The sequence below is a fragment of the Castanea sativa genome, chromosome 4, assembly GCF_040712315.1.
Source record: "Castanea sativa cultivar Marrone di Chiusa Pesio chromosome 4, ASM4071231v1".
In the NCBI taxonomy this organism is placed as follows: Eukaryota; Viridiplantae; Streptophyta; class Magnoliopsida; order Fagales; family Fagaceae; genus Castanea; species Castanea sativa.
In genome coordinates this window covers 29271940-29285003 of record NC_134016.1, presented here as the reverse complement: position 1 = coordinate 29285003, position 13064 = coordinate 29271940, and the positions used below count along the sequence as shown (strand labels likewise).

Below are 13064 nucleotides of genomic sequence, written 5' to 3'. Positions count from 1 at the left end.
ATATTGATAACATTGCATTTTGGCAAACTTTGAAATCTAAAATTATTTTGAAATGTAGTTATAGCTTGCTGCTGGTTTGGTGTATTTTTTCTTTTGCTTGGTTGCTTCATTTTGTTATTTCCTAACAAAAATGTCATTAGCTATTTTAATTATAATGCATAATTTATTTGCTTCTCAATTTTACACTCTCTTTCCCTTCACATTTGGTATATCAAGTTCTTCAAGAACACGCTCCGATGCCTAAATTTGTTTTATGTTTCAATTTCAAGTTCTTCAAGAAAACACACTAAGGCCTAAATTGTTTTAGGTTTAATTTTTTTTTTCTTCTTTAGAGTTCACAATTATAGCATTGTATGGTCTAAATATAGAGCTTCTTTGGAATCATTTAGAGGATCAAATGTTTCCTAACAAATAATGTTTGCTTTGGGTCACCTTTTTTTTCATTAAGAAAATTTAACACCATAAAGGTATCAAACAAGCTAAGATGTGTTTGATTAAAGCTGATATTTAGCGCTACTTTGTTCATTTTTAGTGTTTTTTTTAAAATTAATTTTGAAAGTTTAAAAATGTATTTTAGTCATTTTATAGGTTAATGAAGGTATTTTGGTAATATTTGAAGCATTAGGGTATTTAAGTAATTTTATATATTTTTAGGACTATTTTTTGAAACCCTTAATTTCTAGGGTATTTTTGTTAATTTTCAAGTTTATAACTATTTTGGGAAAATTTCTTGTTAATATTTTAATTATTACCAAGATTGTTATGAATTGACAAAAATACAGGTATATGTGATGTTGATATTGCCCAATATAATGATTAAACTGTCAAATGTGAGAAACAAATTATAGAAAATGAGGGTACCACCGAATGTGACAAAAGTACGGTCACATGTGAAACTATTGTGACCGTACTTTTAGGTAATTCAATGGGGTTAGGTTGGGTTGGTTACGCCCATATGTAATGTTGGTTCTACGTAATGTGATGATGGAATTGTCAAATGTGAGTAAAAAAGAAGAGAACCATTAAATGTGACAAAAGTACGGTCACATGTGATGTTGATACTACCCAATATGACAATAAAACTGTCAAATATGAGATAAAAGATAAGGAACTACCGAATGTGACAAAAGTACAGTCACATATGATGTAGGTACTGCATAATGTGAGAATGGAACTGTAAAATGTGAGAGAGAAAAAAAAAAGAAGAAGGGAAACTACCAAATGCGACAAAAGAACAGTTACATGTGATGTTGGATCTGCACAATGTGAGGTTGTAACCATCAAATGTAAGAAAAAATAAAGGAACCATTGAATGTAACAAAAGTACAATCACATGTGATGTTAGAACTGCACAATGTGAGGATAGAACCGTCAAATGTGAAAAAAAAATCAGAAAACCATCGAATGTGACAAAAGAACTATCACATATGATGTTGGAACTGCATAATGTGAGAATGAAACCGTCAAATGTGAGAAAAAAAATAAAGGAACCACTGAATGTGACAAAAGTACAGTCATATGTGATGTTAGAACTGCACAATGTGAGGATGAAACTGTCAAATGTGATAAAAAAAAAAACAAGGGAACTACTGAATGTGACAAAAGAACTGTCACATATGATGTTGGAACTGCATAATGTGAGGATGAAACCGTCAAATGTGAGAAAAAAAGTAAGAAAACCATAGAATGTGACAGAAAAATTGTCACATGTAATGTTAAAACTGCACTATTTGAGGATGAAACTGTCAAATATGAGAAAAAAGTAAGGGAACCACCAAATGTGACAAAAGAACTGTTACATATGATGTTGGAACTGCACAATGTGAGGATAGCGCCGTCAAATGTGAGAAAAAAAGTAAGGGAACCACCAAATGTGAGAAAAGAATTATCACATGTGATGTTGGAACTGCACAATGTGAGAATGAAACCGCCAAGTGTGAGAAAAAAGTAAGGGAACCACTCAATGTGACAAAAGAACTATCATACGTAATGTTGGAACTGCACAATGTGAAGATGAAATCGTCAAATGTGAGAAAAAAAAGTAAGAGAACCACCAAATGTGATAAAAGAAGTAAGAGAACCACCAAATGTGATAAAAGAACTGTCACATGTGATGTTAAAACTACACAATGTAAGGATGGAACCGTCAAATGTGAGAAAAAAGTAAGGGAACTACCAAATGTGAGAAAAGAACTGTCACATATGATGTTAGAACTGCACAATGTGAGGATAAAACTGTCAAATGTGAGAAAAAAATAACTGATATAACAGGTTACCTACTAGTGAGCACCATACCATATTTTTTGGGGTTCCGTAGAATTACTCATATATATATATATATATATATATATATATATATATATATATTAACTTCAATCCTATAAATTTTATGAAATCTCAAGTTGGACGGTATATATCTCTCTCCGTTTTGGGAATTGTAATTAATGAAGGGAGAGAAAAAAAAAGAAAAAAAGATGCTATTAATGAGCAAGTTAATATTGTAAGTAATAAATATTTCAATGTGATATATCGTAAGTGCATTTTTAACCATTAGGAACTCTCACGGCCTTCAAAAAAAAAAAAAAAAAAACCATTAGACAATTTCACCATGGAATTATATGTTTCCTATATTCTTAATATACATACCAAGTTTCATGCAAAGCAAATATTATTTACTATTTGATCTAAAAGCTTATCTTTCAGGTTTAATTTTAAATACAAAAATTTGAAATTTAAATATTTTATCGATAATATAGTTTTTGATCCAAGATATCGATCTAAGATCATCTTGAAATTTTGTAAGGATATAAGTTATATAGTCCCCTCATGTTAATCGCATTCAATAAGAAAATTCTTGTTGTTCGTTTGTAGGCGGGTCTTATTAGGTCAACGACCTACTTCATAAGAGCATTAGTTTAAAAGAGTTTGACAACCAACTCAAATCAACCGTAGTCTGTAGCTGACCAACTCATAAGCAAGTTCAGCTTTTGTCAAGTGAACTGTCCCTTGATAATGCCTGTATGTGAAATGGTCAAGGTGTTTTACTTTTTTATGCTTTCACATATATATATATATATATATATATATATATATATATATATATATATATATATTAGATGCCTTCGCTTACAGAATTTAATGCAGTCATGTGGCAAATCATATTCGGCAGGTCCCATGAGAAAACCATTTTTAATTGGTCTATTTCCTTGCAAGTAGCCATTGGTAGTGTTTTAACGGGATAATATAAATTAAGGGTCCGTTTGGTTGGAGGATAAAAAAGTGAGAGGATAGAAAATAGAGGGAGGATGAAAAAGTAGGAGGATAGAAAAGTTTTTAGTTTTTCTCAGTTGTGTTTGATTGAGAGGGTGAAAAAGTAGAGGGATGAAATTTTTTTTGGTTTAGTTGAAAATAAGGTTTATATAAATTTACTATCATGTCCCTCTTAAATAAAAGAAAAAGTAATACATTATACTTTTTTTTTTTTAAAATTGTGTATAGAAGAAAGTGGACATTTCAAAAAAATAGTATAAGGAATCATCCAAAAGTCTTTTCTTAAAAAATAATAAAAATAAAAATTAAGAGAAAAAAAGAAAGAATAGATGAACCACCACCTGACCAAACAAAAGAAAGGGAAAAAAAAAAAAAAAAACCAACGTTTTGGAAAGTCAAAAGGAAAAAAAAAATGGGGGTAGTTTTGGCAAAAAAAATTTCTCACTTTTCACTCCAATTTGGAGAGATTGTATTTTGAAGGGGGAGGAGAGAAAACTTGTGGCCCCACCACTTTTCTCTCCTCCTCCCCCTCTCAACCAAACAGTGAAAAATTTCATTTTTCACCCTATTTTTCATTCTCTCTATTTTCACCCTAACCAAACACACCCTAAAGGAAAAGTTGCAGCAACTCCGACAAAAATGAAAACATCTATCTAGACTTATATTTAAATGAAAACTTTCTTATTGAGATTGAATTTTTAACCAAATGGCCACTTGACATGTGCTTGCAGGATTTGCTATAACTTAGTTTTATGTGAGCATTAAAACTTCTCTTAACCCAACTAAACTTATACATGAATAAAGACATACTTCGTTTAGGGTATTACAAATAGGAAAATGTTAACGGATGCCTTTAAAATAATGAATAACAATCTATTTAAAAAAAGATGTTATAGGAAAAAGAAAAAAAAATTAATGTTTTGATAACTTTTTTCATTTTCTATAAAAGTCTAAACTTTCCTAAAGGATTGTTTACCCTTTACATTGAGACTGTCTAACACAAGTTTTAGCATCACCATCTATGACAACTTGCAACCAGTTCTCTCGAGTGGCAACTTGCAAGGCCTAGAGAAATGCTACTGTCTCGGCCTACAAAGGAGAGCACAACTCATGTAACTTGGCTCAGACTTTGAGACTTCACCGTAATTGTCTCTTGCCACCACTGCCTTGGCAGTTAAGTGATATATGATAGTTGCATCCATGGTGAGTTTGAATGTTTGATTATGCTTATAGGTGGCGGTTGTCGTGATTCAGGTTCTTTAACTCTATTAAATGCCTTGGTCTCCTCATCAACAATATGTCAATAACCAAATCATATTCCTTGACCATGTTTTCTATGTTGTTAGTGATAACCATAATGTCCACATGCATGCTATGATGCACACAGTTTCTAAAACTCCAAATTGAATCCATAGTGAATATCATATGTAGTGAGCACACATGAAAGCCTCCTCTCTATGAAGATAAGCACATGAAAGGTGGGTAAAATGATCTAGCACCAAATTAATAATGTCTTCATTTGAATTTATTGGGCAATGGTCAGATTCCATGCCTCATTTGTCAACAAACCAAATGGCTTTGGCAACAAGGAATTTAAAGTAAAATGGGCACAAAACTCAAATGCAGAACAGAAAAGCACACAGCTTGGATAATCCATGTCAATTCTTTGCCGGAGGTTTTCTCTAGTAGGTAAGCAGTGGGAGCCAATCCTCCAAAGCAACATTTTGATTTGGTGCTTATACCAAACCTCTTATGCCTCATAATAAAAAACAATACACACATGAGAACGTCCACAACACTTCATGGAATCGACTATTGATAGCACCATAATGGCCTTGTGTTCTTCTCAGGTTAGTGAATAATTACAAGTGAAAACCCTTTTATTCTTGGTAGAAGTGGCACCACATCTATTTTCATAAAAGTAAAGTTCCTTCTTTATGTCTTTGTTACAACATGTACTTGTTTATGAATTTCTTTAAGAGTATAAAGTTCATCTTACTAAATGTAACAAATATCATTAATTCATCTTGAATGAAACACAAAATTTAGTGTTATTACTTACCACGTATCAATAACTTTTTGTTATCCTTTAAACCTCTTAGATTAAATCAATTCGAGGTTGGATTCCTACTGCTAGTGATTCTCTTTAAGATAAAAGGTTTTATACTTTTAATTCCACCCAATGAATGTTACCCTTACCAAGTTGTGAGATAGCCTTTGGTATAAAAAGGGCCTATATCATTTTTAGACTTTACATAGGCAACGTACTAGTTCAACCACATTTTACTTGCCTTACATATTCTTGTCTTAAACTTATAAGTTTACATTTACATCGTATACTTCACTTGTATACTCTATGAATGGTGGCTTCACCATTACATTACAAGGAAATGGTTCACAAATAATCAGCCATGACACTTTATCCAAACCTTGGCCATTTTCTTGTGTTGGAGAATCTTGTCAAGGACTAGTTGAGGTCAGTTGTAATTTGTAAGGCGTTGAAGCATTTAATGGGGGATGGAGGTAGATTCTCATGTGGCATGATTATTAGCATTGTGATCGTCCTTTGTATCCTATATATCGATTTGGGGTGATGTATATAATGCTACAAGTGATATGAATGCCAAGCTTTCCACTGTCATTCATGAGGAAATATGGAATTGGTTTCTAGATAGGTCTAAGGACTTTAGTTTCCATTCTTTGAAGAAAGCTGTGAAAGATGAACGGGGACGGGTTTGAGGATTCTGTTTATTTGGTTACCCTCTCAAACAAGCAAATTCTCTTATGCAACCCCATGGGAAGGGCTTAGAACAAAGCATCTTGAAGTGGAATGGAGTAAGGATAGATTGGTAACCAAAAGACCGTGGAGGTGGATACATTATGTTTGATATGTAGAAGTATATAGCAAAGAGCATCTATTTTTTCAATGCTCCTTTACCTCAAGAATTTGGATGAAGTTTATGAATTTTGATTGATTACTAGACCTTACTAAAGATGGGACATCAAGTCTAGGATCAAAATCTGCTGTAAGGTGAAGAAATCTGTCCAAAATATAGCTCTTTGCTCCAGTTGGGGAAATTCTCTATTTGTATACCAAGATTGAAGTTGTAAATGAGATTGTTTAGTGCTTGTCAGCTCATTTGTTTTGTCTTGCAGCTTTTGTCCTTTACTTTGTTTTGAGATGAGATATTGTATCTGCATTTTTGCTGCTTGTCCCTGGACTTTGTATGTTAATCCCAATAAGTATGGGAATACAACATGTTTTACAACAAATGATATGTTGTGAATAATAAAAGTGGTGCCAGTAATAAACCCAAGTGAAATTGATGTTACTTTAATCAAAACAAGCTATATCAACAAAAGCAAAAAGTTGTATCCATAGAACCCTATTACTCCTGGGTTTCAATAAAATCATTCATTCATCTGAATAAACATGATTCCAAATTTCATTCAGAAAACATTGAAGGTTCACAAACTATTTGCTCAAAACCTATACAAATTGGTAATTTTTTTTTTTTTTTGATGGGTATACAAATTGGTAATTGACTATTCATGCATTATCTTCAGAGTATCTAATCATTCATCAATAATTGAGATTCAATGTTTAATCACGTAAAAACCTATAGATTCAGAAAATAAAAGCTCTTGATCTTTGCTCTATCACCAGCACAGCAAATGGTTTTGTGTATAAAAAAAAAAACAAAAACAAAAACTACACTAAATTAGAATAAAAAATTTAGCCCCAAAAAAGAAGAAAACTTTACATAATATAAATGAAGCTAATTGCCCTTTACAATCTATAAAATCCAGTCATCTTCCTTCATCAATAGAAGAAACAGATATAGAATTTCTAGAATATTCCTCAACAAAACTACTGCCTCCAGAAGCCTTGGTAGCACCAGTAAGCGTGCTACTAGCATTGGTATTAGTGAGAGCAGTACTGGTAGTCGTCCAACGTCCCCCACGACCTTGAATTCCGGGTTTGCCTGGTCTGGGCAATGTAAATGAATCACTCGAAAGCATGAGATGAACTGCATTCATGTCAGGCCTTTCTGCAACACTTTGTTGACAACATAACAGCCCAAGCTGGATGCACATAGCTGCCTCATCAGTATTGTACTTGGCAATGCTTGGGTCAACTAATTCCAATGTCCTCCCTGCTTGATACAGCATCCATGTCTGCAAAATACAGCAACGAAGAATCAAAGGATTGAATGAATTGACTGAGCATTTTTCCCCTTTCCCAATGTGGGCAACAAACACCTCTGCTTTTAGGCCAATCCAAATTGCTAAATATACTTGAAGATCAATATTGATTAATTAGATTTAAATTCATGAGAAGGCACTATATGACTACATTATGCAAAAGAAAGCAATTCTGGGAGCACTTTATAACTCAATATGTGAGATAAGGATATATTGGAATTGACAACTCTTACTCAGTCTGTTTCAGTGTAAAATGTTTTCTGTTTTAGTGGAAATTATTTGTTTTTTATTGTTTGGTTGCAACCCGGAAAATATTTTTAAGTGCTTAGTTGCGCCCAAAATTTCAGACAATAATGGCAATTGGGGGGAGGAAAGTGGAGGCAGTGGCAACATATTCAGCTAACCGCTAACAGTGGTGAGGGAAACTGGGCGGTGGCCAATGGTGACAGCAGTGTCTGGCAAATTGGTGGCGTAGAGCAAGCTAGTGGCAGCCAGCAGGTTGGCAAATAATGGCTGGTTGTTGACAACAAGCGAGCAAGCAGGTGGGTTGGGTGGCAGCTGGTGGCTGGGGGTTGGTGGCCACGATAGTCTGCAATAATGACTAAGGGGCTATCTACTGCTAGTGGTGATGGCCAATGATGGTCAGGTGGGCAGGTGACAACAGCTTTTGGCAATGGAGGATGAGATGGTAGTGGACTAGTGCCGGCATAGAGGGAAAGGGATTAGTGTGGTGGGGATGAAGCCAAGGCCTTTTTTAGAAAATGGTTGACACTTTTAAAAGCATAAATCGTTTTTTGCCATTTGTGTAATTTTCCATTGTCCAAAGAAAAGTTTTACATTGACTGACATTTTAATCGCACCAAACACCGGAAAATATAAAAAATATTTTCCAAAAAGCATTTTATGCCTAAACAAATAGGGCCTTAACACTCCACAATTTGTTCATAGATACCATCAAATTGGTTAAATGGCAAAAAAATATGAATTTTAAATTACTCCTACTTGAATTTGAGAAAACTAGCTAAAAACCAATACTTATCAAAGATAGAAAAAAAAAAGGGGGGGGGGGGGTGCTGAATAACTTGATCAATCCACCTTCTCAGGCATAGCAAATTACTCATTGAAATGGAGATTCCACTACAAGGCAGGAGAAGCAATTGTCACAGGTGACTCATTGCCTAACCTCATTGAGGGTGGTTTTTGTGTGTGTGTTTTGTCAGGAACTTAATAGAGAAGGGTTAAAGAAGAATTATAGTAAATAAGTAGCATGTTTGGGAGGTACAAATGCTAGAAAATATTCAGTAATGATGCTAATATTTGCATTAATACTCAATTATCTGGAACAGAAGGTTACCCTTACAAAAAAGAACCTTTAATTAGATTTCTTTTTCTTCCTTAATAGATGTATCTTCAATTTATTGGAGTACGTTGTAATATATGGGTTTCGATTCTCTGATTCTCAAAGGATGATAAGACATGCAAGAATATAACAACAATGACTCAATCAGTTAATGCAAATTTCATTGTATATAAATCTTTTAGGCTGGCATTCAGAGAGATGAGCATTACATGTAGCAACCATCATTCATTACAAGATTGAGGTTTCAGATAAAGTAACTTACATAGTTCAGGAGATCTTGTTTCTCTGAACTAAGCTTTGTGTCATTGTTCTTTCTCCCACTAACAATCTCTAACACCAAAACTCCATAACTGAAAACATCTGTCTTGACAGACAAATATCCATGCATTGCATATTCAGGGGCCATGTAACCACTGCATTCAACAACATTTTTTTTATCATTTTATTAGCTACTAACCCCAAAAATAGTTCTTAAGATAGACTAATATCACTTGAAGCAGTGAAAACAACTAATTAAGAACAAACACAAATAGGTGAAGTTGACGAAAGAACCACTCACTGAGTACCAGATATCCTAAACGTATTTACATGGGTGTCATCCCCAGGAAAGAGCCTTGCCAAGCCAAAATCTGAAATTTTTGGATTCAAATGCTCATCCAACAATATATTACTAGCTTTGATGTCTCTATGAATTATCCTTAATGGGGCCTCTTCATGTAGGTATTGAAGGCCTCGCGTAATGCCTGTTACTATTCGAAATCTTGTTGGCCAATCCAGGGATGCAGACTTCTCTTTATCTGAAAAAAATAAAAATCCCATCAGTTTTAATCTCCTTATACCCTCTCCCCCAAGAGAAGATTTTTCATGTATACTATATACACATCCTTCCTCTCAAAGCGTGTGAATCCCATAGCTGTAGATGCATAAAACAATTATTGCTCCCCCACTCCCCAAAACAAACACTAATAAAACCATCACATTCATGATAGTTTTGTCAAATAATGGTATTAAGATCCTCTAGAGTTCTTATTATAACTCCACCACAAAGTTCTTAAAATCCTATTTATTCATTTTAAAATGATTGGCTTATTATACCAAGTCATCAACATTTGATAGGAAAAAAAAAAAAGACTATTACAAATTTAGTATCTATTTAAATTATTGTTGATGTGGAAAAATCCAGTTCGCTCATTTCAAAAATGAATGGATAGGATTTCAAGAATTCCATGTTGACGTTACCCTAAAAACTCTAGAGTATATTAATTCCAAATAATGTGGCAATATTTTATTTATACAAAAGTCAGTTGGCAACATGTATAAAGCCCCCAATAGCAAAGAACCTTGTAACTCGGTAGTATTGTGACTATTGTTTGGTCTCCTATACACGAATAACGAATGCCCCTCCCCCACTTGTTATGATTTATAACAATTGGTCGTACCCATTACACAAAACTCCAGCGACCTGTCGGTTTTTGATGTAAGGCACTTGGCATTGCACACCTCTATATAACTCACAACAATTAAATTATTAAAAAAAGATGGGAAAGTTTTTACCGAATAGAAAGTAATCGAGGCTTTTGTTAGGCAGGTATTCGTAAATAAGCATTTTCTCAGGCCCTTCAGCACAACATCCAAATAATGTGACCAAATTCTTGTGCTGAAGTTTGAGTAACAGTTTCACCTCATTAGTGAATTCTCTCCTCCCTTGTCTTGATTCTAAAGATAGCTTCTTCACTGCTACTTCTTGACCATTTGGCATCAATCCCTGTATATTTTTTGTTTCCATAATCATCATTAACCAATTAATAACAGTCCCCAAAATTAACACAACACTAATTAATTAATAATATTAATATAAAAAGCTGAAACTTTTTTTATAGGTATATAAATTATTTTTTAATTACATTTCAATTTTATTTCTTTTTTTTTTTTCCAATTGTCCAATTAAACTCTTAAGAACTCACACAAATTTCTGAAATTTTCGAGGATAATTTCGTAATTTGGTTTAATTTTTTATAATTTTTTTTTTTTTTAAAAAAAGGAGAGTTTAAGATACCTTGTAGACAGGACCAAAGCCACCGTGTCCGAGCTTATTGATCTCGGAGAAGAAATTGGTGGCGATTTGGAGAGCGCGGAGCTCGAAGAAGATATCAAAGGAGTCGATAACTTCGTCTTCAGGATCGTCTGCGGCGCCGCCTCTGCCGCCGCCGCCGCGTTTGAATCTCTTTAGCAAGCAGGAGCAGAGGTTGGACAGAAACCTCATCAAAGCAAGCATTAATGGTAAGGCGATAATCACTAAATAAATGGACAACAACACAACACTCTTCCAGCTTTGCTCGCTAATCTTTCTTCTGGGTTGTACGGATAGGACTTTTTTGCAAGGAAGAGACCCAACAGTTGTTGTCCGCAATGAGTACGTCTGTTTTGGTTTAATGGTTCTATCTGTAATGAATTGAGTGTTTTTTTGTTTTTTCGTAGGATAATAAATTGAGTGTTGAGTTTTCACTTTGTGTGATGTTGTTGGGTTTTGGAGTATATATTTACATTTTTGGGCTTTTTTTTTTGGGTCAAAAGACTCGAGTTTTTAGTTTTTACTCTTTGGTGAAGGGTAGTTTGGGGAAGGTGTATATAACATTCAACCTTGTCGTTATAATTGGGTAGTGAAAAAGTACAGAGTTTTCTAAGGCCAAGCTGGAAGAAAGAAAATGGTGTCGATAAATACTTATAATAAGAGATTTCACTATTTTTAATTTGTATTTTCAGCAGTGGGTGAAGTTGGTGTTGAGTGCCTTTTTAGCACGTGTCCAATTTTAGATACGTGTGTTCGTTTGCATCTTAGTATGTCTTGGTGCAAAAAAAAAAAAAAAAAAAAGACATTGGTTAGATATAAACTATGGCTAACATTATTTTACATTAAAACCAGTCATTTGTATAACACTTGACTCTTAGAGTTTTGGGATGAGACAGAGTTTAGATATAATCTGTTGTTAAGCTATTTCATTATAATCATTGCGTAAGTGCAATATTTAAATAAATTATATGGCTCGTTAAAATAAGTATTATGTGGACTAGAATTATATATGAATGATTTCTTTAATCGACATATAATAGCTTGAAAGAAAATAGTTTTAGTATTCGTTTGAATACGGATTAATTTTACTGTGTTTAGCGTTTTCACGTTTTCTTCTTTTTTTTCCTGCTTGTGTCAAGGATGGATTTTACTGTTCATGCTATTGTTTATGAACAGTAGTCGTATATGTTTGACTTTTCAACCCTTTTCACTTTTTTTTTTTCAGGAGTTTCAGCTTTTACCCAACAAATTGTACTGTTTAGTACTGTTCATAGGACCTACAAGCACTTTATTCAGAACAAAAAATATTAAAAATGGGTCCCATAATACTATTCACATATTTAAAAATTATTTTACTACAGTATTTTCAGTTTCAATTTTCAATTTTCAACAATAAGTTCTATCCAAACAGACCTTTAAATTGGTTTAAAATTAAACTTTTTGAGAAGTGCTACACTCACAACATATTCACAACTAATCCTAGATAACAGGTTATTACAAGTTTTAAATTCGAATTCATCAATGTAATAACCTATCATTTATGATTAATTGTAAAAATGTTATTATTGTCATTTTTTCAAACTTTTTCCATTGTGAAACATAACTGGAAAATGCGACTCTAAATTTTGACATGAAACAAAAGTCATATGAGATTTTGTGTTAAACTAAACTAAAAAAATTAAGACCCAAATACAATTCAATAAAATAATATTAATTACACTTAAAACTTCCATAGTTTAAAGAGAAACCTCGGAAACAAATTTGTATACTTCTTTAAAAATAATGGTACACTGAATGTGAGTGCTTCAAATAAAATAATTGGTAATACTGATTTTTATTTTATTTTATTGACTAGAGGAGACCAATTCAAATATAGTCATCTCATCGCAATGAAAAAAAAAAAGGTCAAGTAAAATATACTTGTCCACATCATCGTTCTGTGGTCAAGTCAAAAAGAAATACTTTCTCAATAAACAATAAGAGGTTGCCGCACCAGACAGCAAAGCTGGAAACATCGTGGTGAATGCAAGTCCATACAAAAAGAAGTGCAAATGAAATTTCAAACCCATGTCTAATCAATCGATGTAAACAAAAGAAAAACTCCATTTGACCAAAATTTAAAAGTCTTCTCTGCATAAAGGAGCTGCATGTATCAAC

At 33.3% G+C, this 13064-nt stretch overlaps 1 protein-coding gene across 1 annotated transcript; it reads right to left on the bottom strand.

Annotated features, from left to right (window-relative positions):
- Nucleotides 1-6895: 6895 nt before the first annotated feature.
- On the bottom strand, nucleotides 6896-11302 carry LOC142632097 (cysteine-rich receptor-like protein kinase 44). Its single transcript, XM_075806517.1, has 5 exons — nucleotides 10893-11302; nucleotides 10391-10601; nucleotides 9396-9633; nucleotides 9099-9249; nucleotides 6896-7449 (listed from the first exon to the last, which is right to left on the bottom strand). Exons 1-5 carry the CDS (start codon nucleotides 11109-11111, stop codon nucleotides 7081-7083), a joined length of 1188 nt encoding a protein of 395 aa, XP_075662632.1. The 5' UTR covers nucleotides 11112-11302; the 3' UTR covers nucleotides 6896-7080.
- Between the last annotated feature and the right edge of the window lie 1762 nt (nucleotides 11303-13064).

Bases quoted from the DNA above. Each gene is read 5' to 3' on its own strand.
- LOC142632097 (XM_075806517.1), bottom strand. From the start codon at position 11,111: ATGCTTGCTTTGATGAGGTTTCTGTCCAACCTCTGCTCCTGCTTGCTA. The intron at 9,250-9,395 runs GTGAGTGGTTCT...TGTTGAATGCAG, and splicing joins TTTAGGATATCTGGTACTCA to TGGTTACATGGCCCCTGAAT. The intron at 7,450-9,098 runs GTAAGTTACTTT...TGTATTTTGCAG, and splicing joins AACAAGATCTCCTGAACTAT to ACATGGATGCTGTATCAAGC.